We start from the raw sequence: 21,756 nt of genomic DNA, 5'->3' as shown, positions 1-21,756 counted from the left end.
GTATAGACTTCATGGATCGTACGAATCGCTACGTGGCGGGGCAGCATGCGAAGCTATGGAAGACTTCACGGGAGGATTGACAGAATCTTACGAACTTAATAATGCTCCTAATAATCTCTTCTCAGTTATGCTTAAAGCATATCAGAGATGGTCTCTTATGAGCTGTGCAATAAATGTAATAAAATATTTTTAATTAAATTCTTTATTTCTGATTTAAAAAGTAATAAATGTTTTCCTTTAATACAGCCAGATCCTAACGTTGTTGAAAAAGTAAAGGATAATGGTTTAGTCATGGGTCATGCTTATAGCATTACTAAAGTAAAGCTGGTAAGAAAATATTTTGTTTACTATTTAGTAATTATTAATGGACAGGAAGATATAATTTAGAATTTTAATAACCAATAGAAAGTGTTTAAGAATAATAATTAATACCTTTGTTACGGCTCAAAATATAATTATTCATTCACAGATCTGAGTTCCTTAACTAGGATGCCATACACTTTTACTAATAATTATTTTCCGCTTTCTATCTTGGACCTGGTATTTATAAATATTCAATAAGAAACTGATTCTCTTTTGCTTCACAAGACTAAAAATGGATCCACTCAAATTGGAAAAATTCAATATAAAATAAACATGCTTGCATTTTCTTTCTTTCTTTATGGAAAAGTTATTGTCTTAACTGTTATGAAAAGAAAAAGTTCATGACTCCTTATAATCATCTTTATTGCACTTCATTTATGTAGGACATTGGCCAGACAAAGGATATTGGTTCATTTGTTAGCCATTTTTTCATACACCAAGCCCCGAAACAATAGTGTTGACAATACATACAAAAATACATTAAAAATCATTATAGTTAAAATGAATAAGAACAAATGACTGATATTAAGAAGCCAGATAACTGTTAATAAAATGTGCACAAGATATAAATGGCTTAGTCTTGCATCTTAATGAGTATTAAATTATTCCAGTTACATAGCTAAAAGGTAAAGATAATCAAGATATGATGTTAACCACACTATTTTCACACAACCACTCACAACTGAGTAAAATTGCTAAATAAATAGCCGCAAAAACCAAAATAACCAGCAAAAAAAAAGGTGATAGAGTGCCAACATCTTAACCCATGTTGAATTATAGATTGGCACCATTTCTGCTGGTTATCTTGGTTTTTTTTTTTTTATCACACTGGTTTCTTTTCATCATGCTAATCACAAGTGGTAGGGTGCAAATAAAGTACTTTTGCTTTCTTATATAATATTGAAATCTATAATTGAAGTTTATTTTCACAATTATTCAATAAATAAATAAAACAATTTTGTTTATTTTATTGTATAATATATACTTAATAATGAATAGGTTGAAATCAGAACTCCTAGAATAACAGGAAAAATTCCATTATTACGAGTAAGAAATCCATGGGGTGAAGGTGAATGGAATGGACCTTGGAGTGACAGGTGAGAAAAAGCAGGTAATTTAATTTATTTAGGTATTTCAAATTTTAAAGAATTACTTTATTAAGTTCCCGAGAATGGAGTTTGACTTCTGAAGATGAAAGAAAAGAAATTGGCTTAGTGTTTGCTAAAGATGGAGAATTTTGGTTTGTATCAGCTCAATTTTAACATTAAAAACTGTACAATATTAATAAGATCTTATCAATATTTCTAGGATTTCATATAAGGATTTCCTAGAAAACTTTTCTTATCTTGAAATTTGTAACTTAAACCCCGATTCACTTGAAGATGAACCTCTGACTAAGCTCTCAAGGAAGAAGTGGGAAATGAGTATGTATGAAGGTTCTTGGGTAAGAGGTTGTACTGCCGGTGGATGTCGGAACTTTGAAGGTGATTTTTTTCTTATTAATTTATTTTTAGTTCTCTATCACTAAAAATTATTTATTTGCTTCTCGAAAACTATTTATAGGGTAAAGATGATCTAGATACAGGAAAATTTTTCTTAATTACTTTATTTACCAATCTAAACTTGGAATAAACAGTTCTACACAAATGTTCAGAGGGCTCTGGAGCGTCTTCTACTGCTCAAAATGTAACAACATTTGGACAACAGGTACTTCAGATGATGCGCTCACCATTTATTAAATAAAAATTTTTCATACAAAAAGTCACTGATAGGTGGCATTGGAGTTATGCAACTGAGGTCTGAACCTGTTTCGTTAGTGGAGAATGGTATATTAATATGCTAATGACTTTGATCCCAGAGCTTCAACAAAACCTTCAAGATACCATATTCATGAAAGATAATGCACCATCCCACATCTATCACTCTTTTCTGTGTATTAAGGCATACTTTCACGGATGAACGGGTGATCAGTTGTTATTTCCCAACAGCCTGGCCTCCTTGTTCACCTGATTTTACCCCATATGACTTCTGGCTATGGGATTTTTTGAAAGACCAGGTCTATCATGAAAAATGTGCATTTGTGTCAGATATAAATGACAGAGTTCATTGACAAGTTCCCGTGATTAAAGTAGATTCATTATGTTCAGGAGTGGAAAACATGCTTTTGCAAATGGAACACATATTGAACATTTGTAACCACGATTTGCATAACTCTAGCATCACCTGTTGGTGACTTCCTGTATAAAAAAATTTTTATTTAATAAATGGTAAGTGCATCATCTGAAGTACCCGTTGTGCAAATGTTGTTTCATTTCAAGCAGTAGAACACTATCTAGAACCCCCCTTCTTTGCTCTTATGTACAGTGATGTACTTTAGGCAAACCCACTCTCTCCTTTAATTACATGTTTGAGTACAACAGTTTATGGATCCTCCTCTAACATTGAAGAAATGACTTTAAAAAGTTTTGCAAATATTTCATAATTGATAGTTTATTCACATAACTAGCAAGTAGGCTTATAAAAACAAATTCATATGACACTGACAGGTTTAGTGCATTCCCTGAAATTTGGCCCTGTGCTTTAAAAAAGGCCCCATGCTCCTCAAAAAGCTCATTGTAAATTTTGTGGAGCCTATGTATTTTGTGGTGTTCTATGCTTAGTATCATACACGTACAGTCATTTTCAGAATATGTAGTTAAAAAACTGTGTTTATAACAGCATGAATATCAAACTGATTAAGCATAAGTTGGCTGAGAGCCATAGAGGGCCACAGGCACTAAAGCTGTATGTATCCAGTATGGTTATACCTGAATTAGTTAAGTAATCAATACTTCTGGAAGTGAAGATTAGATGGGGTTTTGGGTAGGGTAACTGGCAACAAATCTTCATGGTAAGCAAGGGTTGTGAGTTCAAGTCCAACTTTGAGCCAATCTTTTCTTCCATAATATTCTGAATTTAAAGTAGGGTACATCAATTTAAATTTGTAATTTATTGTAATGTACAGTACATAGAGTATATTAATGTAATACTAAATTGTTATGTTTTTATAATTACTAAAATTATACTAGAAATTTGTTAATAGAAAGTGGAATGCATTTTTATATAACTGTATTCTGTAGAAAATATTCAGAGTGTATTTTCTTAAGAAAATAACTAAATGTCAATTATCCTCTTTGAGCTTTTAGACACATTCATGAGAATTTCACAGTTTCAAATTATTCACAAGTGTTACTTATTTGAAGGAAGTCGAAAACTCGAGATCAGCACTTAAGAATTACTTATCCGATTCTCTAGTGTATTTAGTGAAAAATAATTACCGTACTAAAAGTGGCTAATTAAAATGAAAATTAATATTTCTCTGTATTACAGTTTCTTCTGTTATTTATAAAAGAACGGGAATGCATACAAAAAATTATTATTAGAGGATTTTTTTTTATAAATGATTTTATTAGATATGATGAACTTTATTCTCATTTTGAGTTAGACAAAACTATGATTATTATATAGCCCAGTGTTTCTCAATCAGAATTTGTTTCTTATAAATGAAGAACTGTCTAATCTTGTGCATGTATACAAAGTATGTCATTTTCATTTCTTTTTTTGAAGGATGCTTAATATTAAAATATATGTCTATAGTGTGTCCAGTACAGTACACGTACAGTGCGAATATCGTGAAACTTCAATTTAGCACTATCATTTGTTCGTCTCTGAAACTGGCATAAAATTGAGTATGAAACTAATAAACATAAGTATTACTATATATAACAATTACATATAGTAATACTGTGTGTACACATATTTTGAATTAGAAGGTTGGAAGTTATGAGATTTAACATTAAAGATGTCACCTACAATGCAAAATTTATTAAAATGTGCTACTGTTATGGGAGACCACAGAAAGATATAAAGCTCAAAGGGACCAAAGTATCATGGTAGCAAGTATCATGTAGTGTACATCAACAGTTGATTGCCTTGAAGGAGAGATTGATATATGCCAATAATTTTAAAAGAAAGGTTAGAAATAAAACTATGAAAGTTGTAATTCCATATTTATTGATAAAAATGATTGTTAAATAAAAAGTCAAATCCAAATAACCTGCTAATTAACTAAATGTTTTCAGGCGCTAGCTCATTATAAGGGACTTCACACACAAGTCTATGTTATATAAAGCATTTATGATAAATTACTACATTGTTCTCTATAATCAGAAAGTAAATAAAGTTAATGTAGATAAATTAAATATTAATTATAAATAATTTTGTCAAATGTTGAATTCGTTTAACACGAATATATTGTAGCTCACACTCTTTATATACACAGTCAAATTTTGATATTGTGCTCAGCTAAATGGCACCACCCTCATAACACATCAATAAATATTTATGAAAAGATTTCCTTGTAAATATTAAATAGCATCTTTATCATCTGTGAATTACTAAATGTGCAATTTTGTGTTACAAAAACAAAATACAAGTTTGAGACTTTCAAACTCTCAAACTTGTGTAGCATTTGTCACTGAAAATAATTTTCATTGTTTGAGATACTTCAGTGTAACACCACACTTGATTTAGTGCAAGTTTCAGAGACAAACAAATGATGACATTATCGTATTGAAATTTGACACATACAAGTATATATAATTATTAAAATTAAGTTTTGTTTTCTAGACACTTTTCATATGAATCCACAATATCGAGTTGTATTAGAAGACGTGGACGACGACGATGACGACAACATGTGCACGATGATCGTGGCACTCATGCAGAAAAACAGAAGATTAAAAAGAAAATTCGGAATGCAATGTCTAACAATAGGATTTATAATTTATAAAGTATGTAAAATTTTGATTCAAATTTAATATAATTTAATTTATTGAATAAAACATTAAAAGTTTATTTTTAATAGAAAAACTGAAAAACCATAAATTGTTAATTTTATCATTCAATAATTTTGATTACTAATACAGTACATTATAATATAGAAATTGCCACTTCTTGATAATTCTTAGTACAAATTCACTCACAATAAATAAAAAAAACATTAAAAAAAATTTTTACCATACAAGTGTATGAGAATAAACTTTATCTGCATAAAGAATGGCAAAGCTAGCATAATTTCTTTTCCACTTTGCTTATTCCATGCTGCAAACTTGTTACTATACGAAGAACAGTCACTATCTGGAACTGTAACTGGTGCATAATGCATATATATATTGTATATCACGATTGACAAACATTTTTGAACAATCACTTTGTTCTTCTTCAGGTCAACTGGTTAAGGAATTCTGTGGACGGAGTGTATGTTATTAGGTGGGATCAGGTGTCATTCCGACAAAGTGGGTCTTCCCTGACATGCACGGTCGTGTGCTGGAGGAAGTAGTTGTGGGTTGGCATCAAACAGGGATTGCCAGGCCAGAAATAGAGTCAACTCCTCCTTCAGGTTGATGCACGTGACTACCTGGCTGGCGTTATAGATGGCCGTGCCCTCTAGCTACTTGAGATGTTCCTGGTGAGGTGTGTTGACGATAACAGTAGCTTTTTCGAATTGCGCCTCGACCTTGGAATCTGACGCATACGCGGCAAGGGTGTGATGTTGACAACTGCGATATACAATATATATGCACTACGCACCAGTTACAGGTTCCAGATAGTATAGATTTCACCCCAGTGTTCAGGTTAGAATAGTTTCTGTATTTAAAAAACAGTCAGTTTACATATTCACTTTTGGCTACATGCTCTTCCCAATGCCAATTCTTCTTTTATCTGAACTTAGAATTTACCTTTGCAATCTAAATGTGGTTAACAATAGCACTCAATCTTTGCTATCTCTGGTCAAATTATTATTGTTAGCACCATAATAATCTCGAAAATAAAATAATCTTCAATCATATTTATACCATTTCTCAAATTATTTCAATTTTAATTAATTTTCACAACTTCAGTTTTCTGTTTTTTAATTATGAGGTACATTACTGAATTTTGATCCTCTGCTTCACATAATTCATGTATTAATTTTTCAAGAAATCAAACTTATTCAAATTTATTTTAATGGTTGAATTCATTACATTAATAAAAACACAGGACAACCAGATGGCCAAACAGTTAAGATGGCAGCTTACCATTGTGGCAGCCCCTGGAAATGAATCTGACAGGTCAAAAAACCCCAGGAAATTTTGGGGAGTGATCTGTCTAAATACGTTGGACACCGTCCCTCACCACTCAGCTGCCTTATTGTTGGCCTAGCTGAATCCATAATGGGCTTGCTAGAAAGGTTAGGTTAGTGCCCACGGGGTGTTAAGGTTAAAAAAATGAAAAAAACACGATAGGAAAGGTTAAAAAATGAATAAAAGCACATAAATTCTGATAGTCAAACTTATTTTTAAAATAAATTCAAAAATCGATTAAAATAATTCATAGATTTTGTAACCTGACGATTAAAATCTTTTATATTCTCTATGGAAAAGAAAATCAACTCAACTCTTTCAAAAAACACATTGATAATAATGAGCAATAATTTATAGTGACGTTGTCACAATGCTGATTACAATTTTTAATCATATTCTTAATTTTCTTTTTACTTTAAAATATGTTCTCCACTAAAATTAGTAATATCTTGCCCCTGTACATCATACTTTTCCTGATAACAACGGAGTTATGCCAGTCATCTATTAATGCCATTTAGGGGAAAATTTTGAACTGAAATCACGTGTCTTCCAGTTTAGATTGGAAGTTCTTATATAGTTAATTGGAGCTCCCAGCCCCTAAAGTTTCCATATTTGCTCTTGACTTTCATCTATCTAACACTGTTCTCGAGATTAAGGAAGGACAGACATAGTGGGTATTTTGTGGAGCTATTCCACAATTTTTTCAAATTGAAGCCCAAAAAATAAATAATAATAATTCCTTTTGCATTATTTCAATTTTATTTTGTAAATTTATTTTCAAGTTTGAATTTCATTAATATCTTCTTACAATTTTATAATGTTGAATATCTCTGCTCCTATTTATACTCATTTTCTTAGCCTAAAGATATATTACATTCTAATAGATTTAGGTCAAGATAATACTATTGTTACAATTACAATAACCTTGCTACAGGAAAAAGTTTTATTCTGGTTTGTTTACACTTTTATGACCTGATTTTTTTAAGGATAAAAAAAAGTTTAAGTGTAAATATAACAAGAAATAATTTAAGTGGTAAAAATCTGTTATTTTTTAAATTAATTTTATTTGTATATTTTTACGCATCTAAGGTAGATACGAAGCCCTGACTTTGTGACTTGTTCTAGTCTCATCATACTTTGATCCTCTCATGAAATAATGTTAAAAACTTTCTATATTTAACCAGTTTCAGCTATATTTAAAATAATTTCTAGATCATATAATTAAAAAAAATCTAATTTCCAGTTATTTAAAGATTAGCTGACATCTTGAGATTCTGGAGATGAGAGCTAATATTTTTGAACATATTGTGGCCGTTGGCCATATGAATGTATATTTTGTATTTTATAAATTTATAAATTTTAATTAGATTTAAGATCTTCTTTGTTTCTCTCCCTTTCCTGTTGACAAAGACTTTCTTCTTAATCATTTTACGATCTAATTGTTTTACCACCCAATGGGAGTGATGCCTCGGATGGAAAACAACTTTGGTAGAAAAACAAAGTAATAAAAAATCAGAGAGGAGAGGAAAAGGAGAAAGAGAGAGAACAGTCTTGGCTCTCGACGAGAAAGGTCGTGGAGCACAGGTAGTAAGTTGGAGAGAGAAGAATCTCGGCTCTCGACGAGAAAGGTCGGCGAGCACTGGTTGTGTGTTGGAACGAGAGAGGTTAGAGATCGAAGCTCGACGAGTGAGGTTGAGACAGAGAAGACCTAGTGTTATAGTAGATAAAGAACTTCCTGACGAACTGACAATCTTGCTGGACAGATTCTGAGTGGATTATCGTCCAAGTGAACTAAAGGAGTCCACCAAAACTAAGGATAAGAGACATCAGTAACCCTGCTCAGCATCACGAAGCCATCATAGCAAAAATCCCGGGTATTTCCACCTTCTCCTTTTTCTGTACCTATATTCTCTCTCTCTTCAATTCTCATAGTCTGTAAGTAGGTTTAAGATAGTTAAGGACCCTTAGTAATATTAATAGTTTTATATTACATATTCTGGACTTTGTAATACCACCGCTTACACGTTGGGATCTGTGTAAAAAGAACCTTGTAGCTTAGCGAATAAAGATATTGTTTTTTTTTTTGTAAATTAACAAAGTGTGTTTTGTTAATCATTGCATACCATTCGCTGTCGGCTATCACAATATTTTATAAACTAAAAATTGACTTCTAGAATAAGGTGTGTTATTTTTTAAATAATTATCTTAAATAATTAAAAAAAAAAAAAATGTTACAATTCAGTAATTCAGTTTATTTTTGTGAAGCATTTCTAACTATTTCATGAAATTTTAGGATAATGTTACCTATGGTTCCAAAATGGCAGCTCGTCTCTGATTCAAGGAAACAGAAGAAAGAAAACAGTGTGGCTGCATGTTCTAAACTAACCTAACCTATTCTAATAAATTACCATAATTATTACCAACCAAATTATTAGAATAGGTTAGGTTAGGTTAGGTTAGAACGTGCGTCCCCACTGTTTTCTTTCTTCTGTTTCCTCGAATCAGAGACGAGCCGCCATTTTGGAACCATAGGTAACATTAACCAAATTTTATTATTTATTATTGTTTTATCCGTACTTAAACAAATTTCACTGTTAAATATTTTTAAGATTAGATTTTAATCTATAATTTTAATAAGATGATTGAGATTATTTCTAACATTGTATTGAGAAATTGAATTTAAATTTTTTAATAATTGATTTTTAATTTTCTAACTCTCTAAGAAGCTAGTGATATTAAATATTAATTTTTATTTCCGTAAATGATATATTTATTTTAATATCATATTTATTCTAGATTACTGGAGATGAATTATACATAAAACCACTTCCTAAAAGATACTTACTGAACAATCGTTCTGTTGCTCAGTGCGATACGTACACCAATCTTCGAGAAGTAAGCTGCAGAGTTAAATTAGAGCCTGGAACATATTGTATCATTCCAACGACATTTGATCCTGGAGAAGAAGGTGAATTTGTCCTACGAATATTTACAGAAAAACCAAATGTTATGACGTAAGAAATTGATTCGCAATTCTATGAAAATTTATTTTAAATATCTTTTTATAATATGTCACTTTTTTCTATAGAGAAAATGATGAAGATATTAATATAACAGAACCTGATGAACAGGTAAATTTAAAATGTGTACTATTTTAGCATGTTTTTATCCAATAATTAAGAAAATTGTATTAATCAAAATCATATTTCAAATGCCCACCAGTGGCCGAGCGGTTCTGTCACTAAACACTGAGAGTTCGGTCACGGGTTTGCGACACGCTCGGACGGACTGGTGACGTGGAGTTTTCCGGGTTTTCTCCACGTTTGTGACACCTGGATAGGGGCTAGTTTCCCTTACAAGACCTCCTGGAAGGCATTTTCCCCCTCGCACAACATCGCGTCTCAGAGAAGGCAACAGGAAATTACTCTGGCTGTAATTTTCCCCAGAAACACCTTGGCGCATTTACTAACTGTTTACTAACCTGCACCTGGTGTCGCTGACGTCAGGAATCTGACATGGCGTACTGATATTTCAAATAAACTTGCATTCTATTTTATAACAATAATAAAATATTTGTTATAAAGTAGAATCAAATTTTAGTATGATGTTAACAAGAAACCTATTTTACACGTTTCAATAAATTAATGAAGTAACAAACTTTTTCAATTTCCAAAAATTACTCTCTTTTGAATAGTGAACAACTTTCTAATCTCTACTTCCATTATTCCTATTCCTTATAATATGTACAGAGAAAAAAATTGCAAAAATACTTCTTTCAGAAATAGGAAATATATCTTATCTAATATTTTCAAGCATTATTATGACAAAAATTTTTATAAAAATATGAATGATCTCATTAAAATAATGGAAATGACAAGTAATTATGCATATACAGAGTAATTCAGGAGGTTGAAGTGCTTAATTTTCCACAGAGGAACGGATGATGGATGAAGGATGGCATGCACCAACTATTTGCATGTATTATGCACAACACTACACTAATCAAGGATAGGCATGTAGAGCTAGGCAGAGTGGCATTCAGATTGTATGGAAACAGATGGAAACAGTTTTGAAAATCTCTTGTAAACTTTAAGTTTGTAAACATTGATGCAAAATGGATCTGTAATAGTGTTGCCACCTTTTCAAATTTGCTGACCCGGACAACAGGTCAGGGTTGTTTGAACAGAAGTCCCTGACTAATGCGCAATGTTGTTTTACCGTGCAAAGAAAAATGTGCTCGCCAGTTCTAAACCAGTTAGGCGTAACGTAAGTTAAGAAATTAAATAACTTAGCTTTAAAGAGCTGAGAAGCAAATAATAAAAAAAAAAGTTGACAGGTTGCAACATACATTGGCTTAAGATGGCAAATTAAGTTTCGGTGAGAGTGTGAAGTCTTTCGCTGTTAAATTAAGTAAATTTATAAAAATATTTGCTAGTACTTTGTTTCATCATAATTTTACAATTTCTACAAAATCCCGGACAAAATTAATAGTTAACCTGGACAATGAATTAAAAACCGGACTATCCGGGTGAACTGGACGGGTGGCAACACTAATCTGTAACTACTTTTATTTTTAATGTTATTTAAAACTAGTGTTACCACCCATCCAGTTTTCACCCGGACACTGAGTCAATTCCCGGACTGTCCGGGTGAAAACTGGACGGGTGGTAACACTAGTTGTAAATAACATTAAAAATAAAAGTAGTTACAGATTACTGTTGCCACCCATCCAGTTCACCCGGATAGTCCAGTTTTTAATTCATTGTCCGGGTTAACTATTAATTTTGTCTGGAAATTTCGTAGAAATTGTGAAATTACGATGAAACAAAGTTCTTGCAAATATTGTTATAAATTTACATCATTTGAACAACGAAAGACGTGTGAGGTCTTTTGTCACTGAAACTCATCTGCCATTCTGCCATGTAACTCTGTTTATGCTGACGTGTGACGCGCAGCCTGCCTCTTGAACTTTTTTTTTTTATTTTTGCTTGTATGTTACTCCTACGTAAGTCCCTGGTCCCTAACTGTAGCTGATTTAGAACCAGCGTGCACGTTATTCTTCGCATTGTAAAATGACATTACGCATACGTCAGGAACTTCTGTTCGAACAAACCTGACCTGCTGTCCGGGTCAGCGATTTTGTAAAGGTGGCAACACTATTTACAACAGTTTATTACAGAAAAATGCATTTTATTTTCAACTTCAAATTAGCAGAAGTTATGCTGTTTACAGTGACTTATTCTGTAACTATTGAGAACAGGACCCAAATTTATAGTATATTTTATGATGAAAATGATCTTTGTAACTGGCAGTACATTCTTCTGAATCACCCGTATAATGAAAATACAGTAGAGCATCGATTATCCGACCCCTGATTAACCGACTTATCGGCTAACCGACCGTTTTCTAGTCGGCAAATTCAAATGTCCACTAGTGATGTGGCGCTACAATATTTGGTTATGTCTTGGTTACTTTAATATTATTTTTGTTAAATTTTTGCATGTTTTAGCTGGCAGCACTGGCTCGACCATGAAAGGGAGGGTAGTATTTAAACCAGGCCTAATACACTATACTAATAATGTATTTTTTCATACTTTTCGGTTATCCGACTTTTCAGTTATCCGACCAACCCCAGTCCCCAATTAAGTCGGATAATCGATACTCTACTGTATATACTAAAAACTATATAGAATACTAAACATATATAAAGTAAATTCTGTTATTAATTTAATTAAATAGTACAATCAGCACATTTTATTCACTACTAGCTTAAAATCAAAATCATTCTCATTTATTAGATTTCAATCATGCATTGAAATATGGTTTTGATATATAATTTTTAATAAACAATGTAATAAATTATAATAAAAAGTACAATACACTATTGATTATTTCTTTTAAATATAATTTCCCAGGTAATTATAAAATATATGTAAAAATTCTATACAATTTGTTGATAAAATATAAAATTATGATAAAATTCAGTTGTCTAAAAAATTGCTAAAAATTTAATTCTGAAATTAAAGCTTTTGAAAAATACTTGTGGACATTAAAGGTTTAGTTTCGGTAAAGTATATGTTTAGTAAAGTTTTATATTGTTGGATTTGTACAGAAATATTTGTTTAATGTCCATAACAGGGTATGTTAGCTATAATATTGTGGTCTGTTTAAAAACAATTTGTAATGTGCCTAAGACAAGATGCCTTAACCGCACACCATGAGTTAGTGTTGGTCACAAAAGCACTTAAAAGTTTACAAATGTAGAAATGTGTGTTCAGGGGAGCACAGGGCACAACTATACCCCTTTTCTGAGGCTTTTTCCTAAGTAAAGTTTGGTTCCTCAGGTAGTAAAAAATTTATGTAAGGCATATTGTTTCATTTCTGCACAACTCTCTAAAGATTTCTTGTCTAAAGCTATTATGTGTTGCCTATAATATCTCAATTATAATTTTGAGCTGTTAACTTCACCTTTTTAGTATTAATTATACCGTATTTTACAGACTATAAGAAGCACTTTTTCTTCGAAAAATTGCCTCCAAAATTCAGGCGCGTCTTATAGTCCATAAAATATGGTAGATCTTAGCTTATAAATTGAGACTGTGTAGATTTCAACAGATCTGTGAGCATCATACTATAATGAAACCAGAGATATTCAGAGTATTTTGCTTTCCATCACAATATTAATTCATACTGTAAGTGTACAAATAGTATTATCTGGGAAAACATTATATTATCGTTGAACACATGCGAATGATCTATAATTTACCTCAAAGTGAATACATCTGGACTGGAGTTAATCCACTTTGATATATCTTTGTAAACAATAAAAATTTAATAATTTATCCATTGGTGTAGCCAGGATTTTGTTATGGGAGGGGCCTAGTAGAAGCTGTAATTTTCTGGAGAGGGGCACCAGGTTAACTGCGTGGGGGCCGGGCTGTAATTTTCTGGGGAAGGGCACCAGGTTAACTGGGGGGGGACCATGGCCACCCATGCCCCTTCCTGGCTACACCCATGAATTTATCTCAATTTTGAATAATCAATAGTCTATTGTAAATACAATAAGCATTATTTTAAGTAAATTTCTTAAATAATATCAAAAATATGAAAAAATAACGTTAATTTCTTATCCAATATTTTTAGACATAATTGCATAAAAATTTAATTTTTTTTTCCACTTTTTAATTAAAGGATGCTTCAGCTGTAACTGACCAGGAGAAGGGGGAGGTAGAAATACAATTTTTATTTTCCCCGTTTGATTCCTCCAAATATTTAGCAATGCTTGCTTTAATATTTTATAGAAAATTTCTTATAGTGTTATATAGGCATGATATATTTTTAATGACAGTGAAGTAATTGCATGGTTTGTTTTCTCTTTATTTCCCTTTTTACAGTTCAGATTCAGGAGGAGAATTAACAGACGTTATCCTTATGTAAGCTCGCATGAAATTTTTTTTTCTAACTTTTTATAATCCAAAAACCTGATTGAAATTTATTCTTTTACTTCAAAGCATTATAAAATTTTATATGCCAGTTTTTCTACTTTTAATCATTTACTCATCACATGTGAGGAAGCCATTATCACTCTTATATTTGATTTTCACATAAAATGCATTATTTAGACAAATAATAAACTAAATTTTTGGTTAATGTTACCCTAGGTATACAAAATGGCGGCTCGTCTCTGACTCCAGTATACAGAAGCGAGGAAACAGTGGGGACGCATGTTTTCTAAACCTAACCTATTCTAATAAATTATCATAATTATTAGAATAGGTTAGGTTTAGAAAACATGCGTCCCCCACCGTTTCCTCGCTTCTGTATGCTGGAGTCAGAGACGAGCCGCCATTTTGTATACCTAGGGTAACATTAACCAAATTTTTAATGACAATTCTTATAATTAAAAGATCATTTTCATATTTAACAGCTGTTTGTTCAACTGTTCTGTTTTTTAATAAGAATACATAAATTATAATGTAGGAGACGGTAATCTAAAATCAATGTCAAAGTTATATTAATTTACAGATCTTCCATTTAGAAACTGTTAGCATAGTAAGAGATGTGGCTTTATGTAGAAAATTCAACCAATAAAATCAATTAATTAGCATTATAATACAAACAGAATCTGAAGAAGGGTCTTAAAATCAATATAAATAATTTTAAAATAAGATTTTTACAGTCAGATTTCTGCTCTCAAATTTCCTTATAGTTTAATCATGTTTTCTGTATGAAGGTATATTATTAATTAGTTAACGTACTGTCACAGAATATTAAGAACTACATGTTATTCATAATTTTACTCACTTAATGTAGGACTGATCCATCATAGGTGAGGTGAAGATGGAAAGATGTCCCAATCTGCACTAATCATAATAAATTATAGCAGTATAAATTAATTTGAACAATAGTAGACTGACAGATGAATATGGATGAATTATTTGAAAGTATTTGAAAAATTAAAGTTTTTCCTTGATTATCTAAGCATTTTGTATTCCAAATATATATATAATTGGACCACAATTTTCAAACTGCAGACCTATACATTCACACTGTCATCCATCTGTATCTGCCTGTTTGTCCTTCACTACTGTTGAGAATGGAGTTAGATAGATGTAAATTGAGGCAATATATGGAAAGCTTAGGAGCAGAGACCCCTATTAACTATACACAAACTTCCAGTCTGGACTGAAAATTATATAAATTCAATTCAAAATTTTCTTGAGAACAAAGTTAGACAGATGACTGGCATGACTCAATTGTTATCAGGAGAAGTATGATATACAGAGGCAAAACACTACAAGTACTCCTCACATTACGACCGAGTTCCGTTCCTACGACTACGTCATTAAGCGAATTGGTCGATAAGTGAGGAGCTTGCGCTGGGAATATAAGATTGTTGTAAAATTATACAACAAATTATGCAACAAACTTCAAATTTATTCATGAAAAGACTATTATAGTACGTGCAAGCCTATTATAGTACGCTTAGTGCGCATGTCACCATTTGCCACTGACCAACACTCAAGCCGAGAAAGAGGATTCCCCGAATTGCAGGTCGAAACTCGATTGGTCGTTAAGCAGATAGGTCGTAAAGTGAGGAGTACCTGTACTAAAACTGAGAGCAGATATGGAAAGCTTAAGGGCTGGAGACCCTATATTAATTACATACCAATTTCCAATCTGGACCAGAAGTCATGTGGATTTTTTTAAAATAAAAAGATGATTAAAAATTGCAGCCCGGTGTGGTGACGATGTCACAATAAATAATTGTCCATTAATTTTTAATAGTTAATAATAATTTTTAAATTATTTTACAGTTGTTATTTTTTGACTAAACAAAGATGTCATTAAAAATGAAATCTGATGATGTTAAATTTCATTAAAATAAACTTTAATTGAGTATAATGACATGACAAGTCAGCATGATAGAGGCTGCATCAAGTTATTTTTAAAACCAATTATTAATTATTACTATAAATGTTTTTCAGTAGACAAACTGTAGACAATAAAATTTTCAAATATTGTTATGTTAATAAATAAATTTTGAATTATAATTAAGTATTTTAAAAAGTTAAAAGATATTTGAAACACGACATACTTGTTTAGTTCAATCTAATATTAAAAGTTAAACACATTTTGGTAAAAAAATCTACTAATGATACACTTTAGGACTTATTTAATGTTTTTAAAGAACAAGAAATCCTGAAAAATTCTGAATTATTTTTCATTTAAATGATAAAATTGGTAAATTATTTATTTTATAATGCTTTGAACTTTATATATTTAGGATGTGTCATGATTTTTTATCATCATTTCTCTCTTAATACTTTGTTTTCTCCTAACCTGAAAGCATGCATTCTATTTTGTTATATGGTTATATTAGTATTCCTTTCATGCTTTTTTTCTTTGCTTGTTTTGTCTTATATGCAGTATAACCATTTGGAGGAGTGGGAATTAAACTATGATATATTCTTTTCCAGAAAATCAATATATAGTATAAAGACAAACTATACCAACTTATATAATGCAATAGAATAAAATTTTAAATAAAAAGCAATGGTGAGAGAATGTGAAAAATAAATTAAAAATCAGTATAATAAAAGCAAGCACTTTTATCTTTATTAAAAGGCTTTTCAAGTGATATTGCTTTAATTTTTATTTACACCTTTTAGGTGAAAGCGCATGCATTGTAATGAGTTTTAATTTATTTTATATGTTCTATCAATATTATTCCATTTCTTTCTTGCGTAGACACAATGCAGTGACAGTTGATTTAAAACACTGGGCAAATTTTCATCCTTTATTCAGTTGGAACACTTTTTACATTGCGCGTTTCGGGCCGATGCCCCTCTTCGGCCAACTTAAAATTGTCTGTACGTGTTACAAATACATGTGTACAAACATCACAGCATTTGTTGAGGGTTGTTACGTCCCGAGTGTTAAGATCTTGTATACCATTAAAAATGGACCACACCTCACTCGAAAAAGTTTAGACAGAATACGAGTAGTCCAACAGCATGAATCTTTTATCTTTTCTTGGTATCCGTTATCTTGATGTTGAACCATGTTCTTCTCTCCAATGATGATATTTGCCGTTTCTATATTAACAATTTAATTTTATCTTGAGGAAACCTGTGAGGGAACAAATGCTGTGCTGTTTGTACACATGTATTTGTAACACGTACAGACAATTTTAAGTTGGCCAAAGAGAGGCATCGGCCCGAAACGTGCAATGTAAAAAGCGTTCCAACTGAATAAAGGATGAAAATTTGCCCAGTGTTTTAAATCAACTGTCACTGCATTGTGTCTACACAAGAAAGAAAACATAAAACACGGTTTCCTCAAGATAATATTATTCCATTCAAACTTTATTCTATTAAAACCAATACGATTGTTTTCCCATAACAAAAATATTTATAAATTGTACAATCTTAAGAAAATATTTTAAAATCGTATTTTAAATATCATTATTAAATAATTATTTTGAACGTTACGTGACTTCATCGGAACTTTTTATGTTATTTGCTTCTGGGAAAGAATTAAATTTGTTTCAGAAACATTTAAGTGGCAATTAAAATAATTTTGACTGTTTCTTATAACTGAAAGTTCTTTTTAATTTATTGACTTAAGAAATTGATTCTAGAAAGTTTATAATGGAATTAATACTTATCCATTCTTGAATTTAAATTAAATTGAATCAATAAGAAGTAGTAAAAATTGACTATTATATTCACTTTTATTATTATTTAATCAAAAGTGTTACAATATCCCTTTTAATTTATTTAATAGTTAAATAATAAATAATACTATAAGATTAATAACAGAAATAACAATATACAGTATAATTAAAATACTTGTTTTAATGAAGTAGGAGGTATGTAAACAAAACTAGATTTAATTAGGTTAATGTTACCTATGGTTCCAAAATGGCGGCTCGTCTCTGATTCCAGCAAACAGAAGAAAGGAAACAGTGGGGACACGTTCTAACCTAACCTAACCTATTCTAATAAATTACCATAATTATTACCAACTAAATTATTAGAATAGGTTAGGTTAGGTTAGAACGTGTCCCCACTGTTTCCTTTCTTCTGTTTGCTGGAATCAGAGACAAGCCACCATTTTGGAACCATAGGTAACATTAACCTTTAATTATATTTTATCTGAAACTTAAGAATATGTTGGTCCCCATCCCTCATTACTCAGCTGCCCAATTGTGGGCTGGCCAAACCCATAATGACCTTGCTAAAAATGCCCTCTTAGACACCATATGATAGAAAGAATTAAAAGAAAAAATTAAGCCATTAAGGCTTTGCCTATAGTTGTAACAATAAAGAATAAAGAATTTGAAGTACAGGTAAGTGATTGAGTTTTCATCTTGTGTAAAATTTAATCATTAGAAACAAATGATTAAATTCTAGCTCAAATTGATTTGTATCTTAATAATTAACCATATTGTAATCTAGTAAGAGTCAGGCCGCATCATTTAATTATTAACGCACATAAGGTTTGGTATATTTAAATGAAATTTTCTATGGAAAAAGTCAATTTTTATATGTCCTATTTTGCTTCATAATTCGTTAATATTTTATAATCTACTCTAATCGATGATTAAATGATATTTTGAACTATTCGTAACAGCTTTAGTAAGCTATTGAACTCTTCTTAGTAATATTTTAGATAAACACATTACAACCAAGTGGGTTGAGATGTTTAAAAATACTTATCTTTATCTAAAAAACTTATTTATATGAACAGATTCTCTTATTCTTAAAAAATTAGAGAAATTCCAGTTACATCTGGTATGAACACTTGAAATACTTTTATCATATATAGAAACAAATTTATGACAAACGACCACTTACTCCTATAAAAGTTTTCTTCTTCTTTTAAAAGAGAAGAATACGACATATTATCCATTAAAACTTTCACTTCGGTTAAAATTGTGAAAAGTATTTGTATCCGAACTTAATGTTTCGAACTCCTAAAAATTATTTGAAAGAATAAAATGAAAAACTTTAAAACGCTATCTTTAAATAAAGCCGTCTACTTCGAACTCTATTTAAAAATGCAGTTTTAAAATTGTATTCATTTTAGAGGATTAAATTTTATTACAATTAAAGATCCAATGTTTCTATCCCCAAATATGAACTAAAAACTTAAAAGCTCTGGAATTAAGAAGTACGTATCTAGTAGAAGATTGAAATTTGTAATATAGGGTGATTCGAAAAAATGTTAACACTAATGTCAAAGTAACTCGTTAAGCCAAATTTGTTGTACCGAGTTGTTTCCTCTGTCGGGCTCCGTACGTTCCTGTGATAATTTTTCCTAGAAGTACTGTATGTTCTCGGGAAAATTAAAGGGTTATCTTGTTAATTTGGATAGTTGTCTTTGTCTAGTCCCTACTGAGATCGGTGGATTCCCCCTGCTAAGCGTCTGCTCTATCAAGCACGCTTGTTCTAAATTTGTCCCTTCGAAGAAATCGGCGAAGTTCTACGCATCGACTCATTCTCACGTTTTATACTCTCACATACTCCATAACCCAATAGTGGAGTTTTCAAAAAACTCTGGCCCTATTACAACTGACATAATGACTACACACCTTCTCTGTATAAATTGTTAATATTTTTCTATCCTCCTCGATTTGGTTCTGATGTAAATTTACAAAAGTACAGTAACGTATATATAATAAATAATTTTTATCCTCGATGCTTATTAACAAAATGTATATTTAGCAGCAACAAAAATGCATATACTGTGCTTCTATGTTAAAAAATATATAATTCTAATTATAAAATTTCATTTGCTTTTTTACAAAGCTGCTAAATTTTAATTTTTTAAAATGCTTTTTGTTTTATTTTCTACAAACTAATACGTAATCTCGACATCTACGTTCTCGATACATTTATTTTCAATGAAAAAATTATATCGTCGTATAAAATACGTCATCGTCGAGTGATACTTTTTAACTTTGCATGGAGTTTATTCCGTGCATAAGAAAAGCATTTAAATTTATGCTAAATTCTTTCTTAAATTTATTATTATTATTATCATGTTTATGATATTTTATAGGTTAAAGTGGATGAAGAATCAGAAGAAGAAAGAAATAGAGATCGACAACTTAAAGATATATTTTCAAAATTGGCAGGAGAAGATATGGAAATAGATTGCAACGAATTGCAGGAAATATTAAATTACGCCTTTAAGAAAGGTAAATTTAAGTTTAGAAATTTAAGACTCGTAATTTTAAATTATTCGCATTAAGAATTAATAAGTAAATTATTGAATGTAAACTCGGAAACTGTGCTTTTCGAGAATACATAATTTAAGGAATTATTCATTAATTTTTAAGTAAACTTCACTTATGTAAGAAAGTTAAAATTCCTTAGCATAAATAATGCCATAAATTACCGAGTTTAAACTCTGGAAAACCGCAATTTACTAAATTTTATATTTAAAAACACGTATGCTTCAACAAGGCTATTAAATGGCTGATGTTGTAAAAGACATCAGTCTGACGTTCTGGGGAATGAATTATTTTTGAGGTGCCTGACCCAATATCATTCGTGAAGTTAAATTCTTCATAAATAATATCAGTATTTCTATGATTAATGAATTAAACAACTGACTTTCTTCTGCTAAAATGAATGATATCTATTTACTTTTAACATTTTTATTTTTTTAATTCTTTTATTTCACATTTTCCGCTTGAATTTGTATCATTATTTGGTCAAATGTAGTGCTTTGCCCGTTCTGGCATAAAATTAACAAATTTAGCAATTTTATCTTGTGGGATTTGCTGCGTAGTTCTCCATAGAAAACCGGTGTTCCGAAATGTATTCTTACTGTTCAATCAAACATGGCCCAGATGTGCTCAGTGGGATTCATATCCGGAGACTGACTTGCCATGGAAGCTGTTTGATGCCATTTTTTGGGAAACCATTTTATGGTCTTTTTAGAGACATAGCAGGGAGCTCCACCATATGTGAATATATTTCTGCTCTTGTCCGGCAGCCGAACTGCAAAGATTGGTAGACGACCTTTCTTGGACATGCCAATATATTTTGCAAAGTTAATATTGCGTACAAATTCTGTAAATTTGGAATGATTGTCGCTCCAGATAGTGCCCCACACCATAACTGAAAACCCACCCCCAAATCTCCTAACACGCACGTCTTTCTGTTTCAGAATTGTACAAACTATATAATATAACATTAATTACAGCAAGTTACAAAAATTTAATTATCTATATTTTTATACCATTAAAATTAGTCAAAGGTTTGTTATATTTAAACTGTCTTATCAATGATTTTTGTACGAAACAACCAAGCCCCAATTATAATAATAATCAAATAATATTGTCGGATTAATTTGTGGATTATAACTTCTTCAATTAATATAATAAATACAATGCAATATGGACTGAAGGTAAGTGATCAGAAGGTAATTTTGTATTACATTTAGTAATTACATTACTCTTGACTATTATGGAAAAAGTCTGATCAAAACCAAACTTCTTGCTTAACATGTATATGCAGGAGCTCACCTTGAAAGCAGAAGAGTATAATTTGATGCAAATTTAAATTCTTCTAGTTGATGTGTAGATTGCTTTCATATAGGATGTTTCAGAAATGTTTGACCAAACTTCGCAGGCTTATAGAGGGGAAAATCCGAATAAATCTGTAATTAGTAAGTGAATTTAATTACTGATACGGTATATATGTTAGATTTA

General features: G+C 31.0%; 1 protein-coding gene across 4 annotated transcripts in view; it reads left to right on the top strand.

Annotated features, from left to right (window-relative positions):
• LOC136973912 (calpain-B-like) overlaps nt 1-21,756 on the top strand; it is a 48,346-nt gene that overhangs the window by 18,188 nt on the left and 8,402 nt on the right. For 2 of the 4 annotated variants that reach the window (XM_067268684.1, XM_067268687.1), the window contains exons 5-14: nt 7-175; nt 247-327; nt 1,363-1,460; nt 1,526-1,603; nt 1,672-1,847; nt 5,032-5,195; nt 9,324-9,541; nt 9,616-9,658; nt 13,922-13,960; nt 20,097-20,235. In XM_067268684.1, coding sequence (XP_067124785.1) covers nt 7-175; nt 247-327; nt 1,363-1,460; nt 1,526-1,603; nt 1,672-1,847; nt 5,032-5,195; nt 9,324-9,541; nt 9,616-9,658; nt 13,922-13,960; nt 20,097-20,235 — 1,205 coding nt within the window. Of the gene's footprint in view, nt 1-6; nt 176-246; nt 328-1,362; nt 1,461-1,525; nt 1,604-1,671; nt 1,848-5,031; nt 5,196-9,323; nt 9,542-9,615; nt 9,659-13,718; nt 13,755-13,921; nt 13,961-20,096; nt 20,236-21,756 lie in introns of all 4 variants that reach the window. The other 2 variants (XM_067268685.1, XM_067268686.1) reach the window with 2 other exon arrangements.

The sequence above is a fragment of the Centruroides vittatus genome, unplaced genomic scaffold, assembly GCF_030686945.1.
Source record: "Centruroides vittatus isolate TY-2023 unplaced genomic scaffold, ASM3068694v2 contig_3308, whole genome shotgun sequence".
Lineage (NCBI taxonomy): Eukaryota > Metazoa > Arthropoda > Arachnida > Scorpiones > Buthidae > Centruroides > Centruroides vittatus.
The sequence above is the reverse complement of the archived record's forward strand: the minus strand, read 5'-3'. Positions and strand labels throughout refer to the sequence as shown.